The sequence below is a fragment of the Micromys minutus genome, assembly GCF_963924665.1.
Source record: "Micromys minutus genome assembly, chromosome: 1".
Lineage (NCBI taxonomy): Eukaryota > Metazoa > Chordata > Mammalia > Rodentia > Muridae > Micromys > Micromys minutus.
In genome coordinates this window covers 90,355,561-90,364,316 of record NC_137969.1, presented here as the reverse complement: position 1 = coordinate 90,364,316, position 8,756 = coordinate 90,355,561, and the positions used below count along the sequence as shown (strand labels likewise).

The 8,756-nt window shown below is 47.3% G+C and overlaps 1 protein-coding gene across 1 annotated transcript; it reads left to right on the top strand.

Moving 5' to 3' along the window:
* Positions 1–394: 394 nt before the first annotated feature.
* SLC30A1 (solute carrier family 30 member 1) lies at positions 395–6,491 on the top strand. Its single transcript, XM_080939302.1, has 2 exons — positions 395–1,203; positions 2,405–6,491. Exons 1-2 carry the CDS (start codon positions 603–605, stop codon positions 3,301–3,303), a joined length of 1,500 nt encoding a protein of 499 aa, XP_080795428.1. The 5' UTR covers positions 395–602; the 3' UTR covers positions 3,304–6,491.
* Positions 6,492–8,756: the final 2,265 nt, after the last annotated feature.

Below are 8,756 nucleotides of genomic sequence, written 5' to 3'. Positions count from 1 at the left end.
TGCTCACTGCGCCCCAGGACTCGGCGCCACCGCCCTGCCGCCTGCCCACCGCTGCACGCGGCCCGCGCCCACCCTCCCCCGCACCGCCCGTCGCTGCACCCGGCCGCGGCCCCCGGCCCACGCCCGGCTCTCTAGTGCACAGGCCCCGCCCCCAGCTCCTGAGGCCGCGCCCCGCCCCCTCCCGCCTCTCCGCCGCGCTAGCCAATAGAGGCTGAGAAGGGGCGGGACGCCAGGGCTGTCGTGAGGCAGTCCCGGCCAATGGGGAGGCGAGCCGGGCCGGGGGGCGTGGCACCGGGGCCTTGTCACGCTCGGGTCCGTGTGAAAACGGGGGTTCCGAGTGCAAAGCAAAGTTTTTTTGTAAACCGTCTGCAAAGGCGGGGAGGGGGGAGAAGACGGCGGCCGCTGCCGGGCCGAGCGCAGTCGCCGCGGACGCCGTCTCCTGAGCGCCTCGGTCCGATGCTCGGCAGCCCCTCGGCACTCAGTGGTTCGCCGCGCCCTCCGCCTCGCCAGTCCAGCCGAGCGCCGGCGCCTGAATAGCTGCGCGGCCCGCGGATTCCTCACAGCGCCGCTCCCGCGTCAGCGCCGAACCTCAGGCCGCCGCCATGGGCTGCTGGGGCCGCAACCGCGGCCGGCTGCTGTGCATGCTGCTGCTGACCTTCATGTTCATGGTGCTGGAGGTGGTGGTGAGCCGGGTGACCGCGTCGCTCGCCATGCTGTCGGACTCCTTCCACATGCTGTCGGACGTGCTGGCGCTCGTGGTGGCGCTGGTAGCCGAGCGCTTCGCCCGGAGGACTCACGCCACGCAGAAGAACACGTTCGGCTGGATCCGCGCTGAGGTGATGGGCGCGCTGGTGAACGCCATCTTCCTCACGGGGCTGTGCTTCGCCATCCTCCTGGAAGCCGTCGAGCGCTTCATCGAGCCGCATGAGATGCAGCAGCCGCTCGTGGTGCTGAGCGTCGGTGTGGCGGGGCTGCTGGTCAACGTGCTGGGGCTCTGCCTGTTCCACCACCACAGCGGCGAGGGCCAGGGCACCGGCCACGGCCACTCGCACGGCCACAGCCACCTCGCCAAGGGCGCGCGCAAGGCGGGCCGCGCGGGGGTCGAGGCGGGCGCGCCGCCGGGTGGGGCGCCGGACCAGGAGGAGACCAACACGCTGGTGGCCAACACCAGCAATTCCAACGGGCTGAAAGCGGACCAGGCAGGTGAGTGCCGGAGGGATCGGGTCGGGACGGGCGCCCCCTGGCGACCGCCGTGGGTGCCACGCCCCGCGCCCGGGTGCGCGGTGGTTTCGTACCCACCGAACAAGTTTGATAATGATGTGTTGGGTGGGTGTGTGGGCCCTGGTTAAAGGCGGCCTTTGTGAACGGGAGTGTGTGTTTCCCTGAACCGACCACCTAATCCGGAAAAATCACAGCTTAGGGACCTGCCAGGGCATGTTGCATCCTTACCTCTTCGGGTTTGATCTAATGGTGCTAGACCCCATGGTGATGCATTACCCTCGTGGTTTTAGTGAACGTTTTTCATCTCGAGCACCACGTGTGCTTGATGGTAATTTGGAAGGTAAATGTTGAGAAGAAATGAGAAAGAACCAGGCAGTACCACCCAAGCTCGCGTTAACGTTGTGTGTTCCTTCCAGTTTTTATTGCCATTTGTGTCTTAAGTTACATACAGAGGCTTCTTAACTTCTCTAGTGCATACTTAACGTGTTAGGAAGTTCAGGTGGTGCATAGGGAAGGCGGAAATTAACTACTCAGGTGTTCTGTCTCACTGGGAATTTTAGGTTACTTAGTGATTATTGACTTCAGCTTTGTTGATAGCTTCAGGTTGTGTTTTGCTTGTTGGTTTGCTTTTTGGTTCCCGGAGACAGGACCTCTCTGCAGCCTTGTTCGTCTTGGAACTCACTCTGTAGAACAGGCTGGCCTCAAACTCACAAACTCCTCGTGCATCTGTCTCCCCAGTGCTGGGATCAAAGGCACAAACTGCCCAGCACTAGCCCTGGGTTGTTGATTTTTCAGTTTGTAAACCACTCTACCACACTATAGTTTATTTATGTTCATGTGGACTACAGAGAACCTCACATCAGATCAGCGGTTAGAGGACTTACCTCAGCTCTGCTTAACTGACTGCCTTACAGTTTGTTTTTCTTGTATGTTGCTGAGAAGTGAAGGAGTTCACAGGCCAACCGAATCATGAGGGGCAGGTGAGAGGGTGGGAAGGAGCAAGAAGGAATGGTGACACAGTTGAGTCTTTGCTGCTGTGTACTGGCAGTACCCAGTGCCAGCTCCGTGTGAATTGCTCTCAGCACACTTTCATTGTGTTTTATGAAACAAGTTGAAACTTACTCCCTGCTAGACAAGATGTTTCTATGGACACTTTAATTAAGAGTGCATTGTTTTGTTGTAGCGCCAGAAAAACGGAGAAGTGATGATCCAGTGGTAAACGGGAACCTTGTCCAGGAGTCGGACGGTCTGGAGTCAGAAGACAACAGGGCTGGGCAGCTGAACATGCGAGGAGTGTTTCTGCACGTCCTTGGGGATGCCTTGGGCTCCGTGATCGTGGTAGTGAATGCCTTGGTCTTTTACTTTTCCTGGAAGGGTTGTACTGAAGACGACTTTTGTATAAACCCGTGTTTTCCTGATCCCTGCAGATCATCTGTAGAGCTAATTAACAGCACCCAGGCCCCGGTGCGGGAGGCTGGTCCGTGCTGGGTGCTCTACCTAGATCCAACCCTTTGTATTATAATGGTTTGTATACTTCTTTACACAACTTACCCGTTGCTTAAGGAATCTGCTCTCATTCTTCTACAAACTGTTCCTAAGCAAATTGATATCAAGCATTTGGTAAAAGAGCTACGAGATGTGGAAGGAGTCGAGGAAGTCCATGAGTTGCACGTCTGGCAGCTCGCCGGAAGCAGGATCATCGCCACCGCTCACATAAAGTGTGAAGACCCAGCGTCATACATGCAGGTGGCCAAGACCATTAAAGATGTTTTTCACAATCATGGAATCCACGCTACTACCATCCAGCCGGAATTCGCTAGCGTAGGCTCTAAATCGAGTGTAGTTCCGTGTGAACTTGCCTGCAGAACTCAGTGTGCTTTGAAGCAGTGCTGTGGGACACGGCCACAAGTCCATTCTGGAAAGGATGTGGAGAAGGCTTCAACAGTTAGCATTTCTTGTTTAGAACTCAGTGAAAATCTAGAGAAGAAACCCAGGAGGACTAAAGCCGCCGAGGGCAGTCTCCCCGCTGTGGTGATAGAGATTAAAAACGTGCCAAACAAACAGCCCGAATCATCTTTGTGAGTCTTGAAAAAGTTGTGATATTTGACTTTTGCTTTTAAACTGCAAGAGAAAATAGACTCCATTGAAATACTAAGTTTGCCAAGTAGTGTAATTGAAGTCCTTGTCTGGTCGCACAGTTTAATTCTATTTTTGTAAGAACATAATGGAGCTGCGTAGTAGATTATTAGTGCATAGTGCAGCTATGCTGGGAGCGTTTTAACACTATGTTACATTTTTTGTTTAAAGTAAGTATAAACCTTATATGACATAATGACATTTGATTCCTGGTTTTCCCATGATAAAAAATTAGGGGGATAAATAAAATTGTTACTGGAATTTCTCTGCTTTTCTTTCCCCCCATTGTTATATCTTTATCTGTTAGGATTGTAATTGCCAGGCCTTTAAAATCATCAAGTTTGTTTCCTTTGATGTTTGAGGGATAGTTACTTGCCCTTTGAGATCATAAACATAACATAAGGGCAGCATATTTCCAGAGTGAGTCAAGACTGTTAGCAGGAAATAAGATCAGTTACCACACTGCTCTCTACTGCTGAGTAGTAGTCTAGTAAAGCGTGAGATAATTCACAAGCTGAGGTTTAGTTTACACATTGGGGAGCATATAGGGAATGAGCAGGGAAGGAGGGACACTAGATTTTTGAGAATGCAGACTCCTTAACTGCAAACTAGTAATCTTAAATTGTGTCTTAAAAAAAACTTCCTTAGCGACCCGTCAGATGGATTGAATACCTTTCTTCATGTGCAGCCGGCACAGTGTGTGCTTAGCCAAGAGCCAGTGATTGAAAATGCTATCAGATGGCTCATGTAATTTGGATATTAACTTAAGAAAGCAGAACCAGTAAGAGGAAGGCTTAGGCCTTTAGCCTCCATGCCTTGGTGTGCTCCCTCGCTCTGTGCTTCCTCCGCAGGATGTCGAACTTTGCACCCAGGAAGTTATTCATGGCTGCTCCATTGCCACAGATTTCAAATCCAACACAGACCGTTGACAATTTTTAGGTTATATTTTCCTTGATAGAGAAAGGTTAATGCTTTGTGAAGGAAATGTAGATTTTTGTCTTCAAAAGAGTGATTATTAATATCAGTTGTGTATAGCTCTATTTTTCTAGGAACAAAGTATTCTGACTACTTCAATAACTTTTATAGCTGACTACTTTTGGGAAAGTTAACTTTTGGGATTTGAAATTTCATTGCTTAATAATCTGAAAATGGAAGTGTTGGCAGTTACTTTGAGGGACGGTCTTTCCCCTGGTGTAATAAGCCTGTTGCTGGCAATGGGCCTACTTAAGAGCAGCTGGATTTTCTGATAAGAAATGTAGTTTTTGGGATATAGTTTGTAAGCTCACATTTATTACACTGGGCCAACCACCAACGTACATAATACTTCACTAATGTGTGATCTAACCCCTTGGCCTGTGGTTACCTTGACTTTTGCAAAAGTTTGCCTTTTTAAAAAACACGGAGAGTTCTGGGACTGGTGTGAGGGGGGCTCCAGCTGTCTCAGGTGGCACCATGCAGGTTTTAGTGCGTCCACGGTGGTGCAGGAAGTCAGCAGAAAAGCCTGTGGCATCCAGGTTTATGTCATGGGGAGGAGGGCTGTGTCAATCCAGTTTTCAGAAGTGCTTTAAGGTGGTGGTGGCCTGGGTTAAGTGGCTTCTATGTAAAGTGGTACCTACTGTAGGCTTTCTTTTCAAAGGTGTTTGTCACAGCAGAATCCACGGGCACCAACTCACCTTGAGGTTTTAGAGAATTATTTATTTCTTTACAATGCACTTTCTAACCCATTTTTAAGCTATATTAGCATTATCTTTAAGAAGAAAAGATGTTTTTATATTTAAATGTTGCGGGATTTGAGTGTCTTTTCCAAAATAGCTTTTTTTTTTTTTTCTTGAAAGAAAATGAGGGAGCTACCTTGGCCTCCTTGGGACTATCCCATTGTTTAAATGTGCTTCCTCACTGCATCGGGTCTAGGGGAGGCTTCCCTGGTTCAATCTTAGTTGAGGCAGATCAATGTGGACCTGCCTTATCTGGAGATGAGTGAGGAAGGGCTGCATGTTCCCACAGGACATTTAAACAAGACCTTCCAAGCCACGTGTAGCCTTGGAACAATGGGCTTGATTTCCCACAGTCAGCTTTTAACTTAATAGGAGTAATTCTTTTCTGGGGGTTATCTACATTATAGATTTACAGGTTAGAACATCAAAAGCAATCCTCGGACATTTTGCTGTATTTTCATACCCAAAACAAAATGCTGGGTAGCTTTATCCTAAGATGTACAATTTGAGCAGGAAGGGTTTCCTTCAAGTTTCCTTTGGAGTCTCGGGAGGCCGTGTATGTTTGTGTGTCTTGTCAGCATCTGTTATTCTGAGTTCCTGAAAGTTTTGAGGGAAAAGAAAACCTAATTTGAAGTATTTGGTAGGTAAACTGGTTTTGAATGTTTTTATTGTTTTATAAGCAGATATCATTTGAACAAAAAAAAAGTCATTAGCCTGCTGTCTTAAGGTAGTCCTAAACAAATAGGGAGGGTGGTTCTACAGTAGAAAATATTTATTTTAGTACTGTGTTTCAGTTAAGTGGTAAACAGTGTTAAGAGGTCTTGGGGAAGTGGAAGGGTTTTTTGTTGTCTTTGTAACCGAAACTGCCCTAGTGCTTCACAGTCTGGAGAAGGGGACTGTAATCACTCTTGATACAGCCCCGCATAGATATATACATATCTGTATGTATATGATGATCCTCTTGTTTTACTAACAAGCTCTGGAATACTTACTTAGCAGTCATTTTCACTGGCACAAGAGCCTTTTGTATATTAATCTAAACTTTTAAACCAAAAATATGAAGGTTTGGTGTCAGGCAAAAAAAAAAAAATGCTGAGGAGAATGTAACGTAGAATTAATACGTGGTTATATAAAAAGACAAATGACCATGATATGGGTCTGTCTTGAAACAGCACAATGGGGTGTTAGTGTGTCTGATTCTCTGAGACACTCTGGAGTTGGTCTTGTCTTCTGCTGCCTGTCCCCTGGGCCAACGGCGCAGTTGATACAGCTCGTCTCCAAAGTGCGGCAGCCTTTTCCCTAATTTCTGTGTGTTTTATGACTGTTATTTCCACAGCTGTTCCTACCTCGCCATGAGGCTTTATGGATTGTTATGTACTATAAATGTTCCATATGAGACAAGACTACTGTGTTTCCTCTCATTTATTAAAAGCTAAGTAGAAAAATAAACTAATTCTAATATCTGCTTTGTTTGCACGTGGTCTTCTCCCTCTTACACACTGTGGGTAGAAAAAATGGACACTTGTAGCATACAATAGGACGATGGGACGAAATGATCAAAGTCTACCATAGGAGCAGAAAGGTTTACTCAACTGTGTGGCCATTAAACTGTGAAAATGCTTGGTTTTGAGCATAAATTTGTGGGATATCATCGTTAACGTTTAACCACCTCCTATTGGTAATTTACATTTTGTAGTCTTAAGCTAAGTTATGAATGATAATTATACCTGTGTGGCATCTAAAACTAATGCAGAAGGTGGCACCTCAGTGTGAGCCCGTTTCGGGGTAGTACAGGTAATCGGATAAAAAGTTTCAAGAATTGTGTTTCTGTCTGGGAGACAGCATTTTAAAAATAAATACATGATAAATGGAAATCGAACACTCAGGGAACAGGCAGGTACAGTAGATACTCTGAAACAGGACTTTGAGTAGAGATATGGACAGAATTGGGAGGCCGAGGATTATGGGTTAGGACTGAAAGTTGGAGATGTCATACCAGCTCATCTGAAGTGGGCCTGACAGAGAAACTCATTGTTCTTAAGATTGTTTTGTAGTCTGAGTTTTCCCTGCATGTATATCTGGGTACCACATGGGTCAGGTGCCCTCGGATCAGAAAAGGGAACTGAATCCTCCAGAACTGGGATCTACAGATTTTTTTTAGCTGCTGTGTGGGTGCTGGGATTCGAACCTGGGGCCTCTGGAAGAGCAAGTATTCTTAACTGCTGATAAACCTCTTAAGCCCCTCATTTTTTTTTTCAACTAAAAATTTATGTGTATCGCCTATGGAGGCCAGATCAAATACCCACAGAGCTGGAGTCAAGGGATCCTGCACTGCCTGATGTGGGTCTAGGAACCAAACTGCTCTTAACTACCATGACACATCTCCAGCCCTCAAAACTCAGTTTTTGAGTAAAGTAGGAAAAGGACTAGGCAAGATAAATATGGAAAGCAAGCTGGCCACGTCTGCCCCACACTGGTTCCCTAACACCTCCTGTTCACTTGCGCCTCCAATCCACTAACATCCAAATCCAGGCTGACCTCAGAATGCGAAGCCATAGTCAGTGCCACCTTAAGAGTTGCTGCTGGCCAGCTTTTCATCTGGACCTGTCAGGAGGAAGTTGCTTTCTCAGGTAATAGGAGTTTTCCAAAACCTCTCCATCTTCCCTGAAGCAGCCCTTTGTACTACTGTGTGTCACAGCTGAGCTGTTTCTGTACCGTGAGGATTGGGGCTCATCCTTGCCACAGTCATCTCCCCGGTCTAGCCATTTATGACACCTGCATTTGCTTAACCTGTTTCTAGGTTGTAAACTGAGCTCAATGCTGTTTTCCCCATCTCTGTTTCCTTGAGACAGTGCCAAGGACGTAAAGCTGCAGGTAGTTACAGATGTTTGAATGACTATTCTAGAATGGCAGCCAGGGCTGGGAGGGAGCGCTTGGCGGTCATTGGGTTTATCCCAACCCTCCCGTATTCCACTGTCCCCACTTCTCTGAAAAACTAAGACCTCATCTGGTGATGGAGGCAGAGGCAAGACAGGAAGCTGCTTGCTCTCCCCCACTTGGACTTTCCGTAACCGCCTAAAAGTCCAAAATGAATTCTTTGTGGTTCAGTCTAACAAGCTTGATGACAAAGGACCATGAGTCAAACCAGGAAGGCACAGCCACCCAAAGAATCGGGGAATGTATTTTTAAAAATTTGACGTTTACTTTAAAAAGCAAAGTAATCACTGGATTACAACCAGGACCTTGTTCTAAACGAGGCTTAAAGTTGTGATTTAGTAACTTTTTTTTTTTTTTTTTTTTTTTAGTTATTCGGAGAGAGGAATAGGGTGTTTTGTTCTTTGTTGTTTTGTTTTGCTTTTTGAATCTTGGCTTTAATCCAGCCTTAAAGATGAAAACTGGCAACGTTTTCACTTAGAGTGTGGTCTAGCACTGTTCTGCATGGGTGCTTCTCCTGGAGCCAGGGACTGTGGTTTATGGAGCCTAGGGTTGATGTTGGACCCCAGCTGCAGGGCTGAGGAGCAGCCGCAAAGGTGTATGCAGGGAACGCAGAACACTCGCTGCTTTTTGACAAGTGAGAAAGCAGGCAGACCACCCCATACTCCAGGCCCATCAAGGACTATATGTACTATAAATGTTCCATCTGAGACAAGACTACTGTGTTTTCCCTCCCTTCCGCTGCCTATT

What these genes read in the sequence shown, in the direction of transcription:
- SLC30A1 (XM_080939302.1), top strand. Translation starts at nt 603, where the DNA reads ATGGGCTGCTGGGGCCGCAACCGCGGCCGGCTGCTGTGCATGCTGCTG. An exon ending in GCTGAAAGCGGACCAGGCAG is followed by an intron (nt 1,204 to 2,404) that starts GTGAGTGCCGGA and finishes GTTTTGTTGTAG; the next exon opens with CGCCAGAAAAACGGAGAAGT.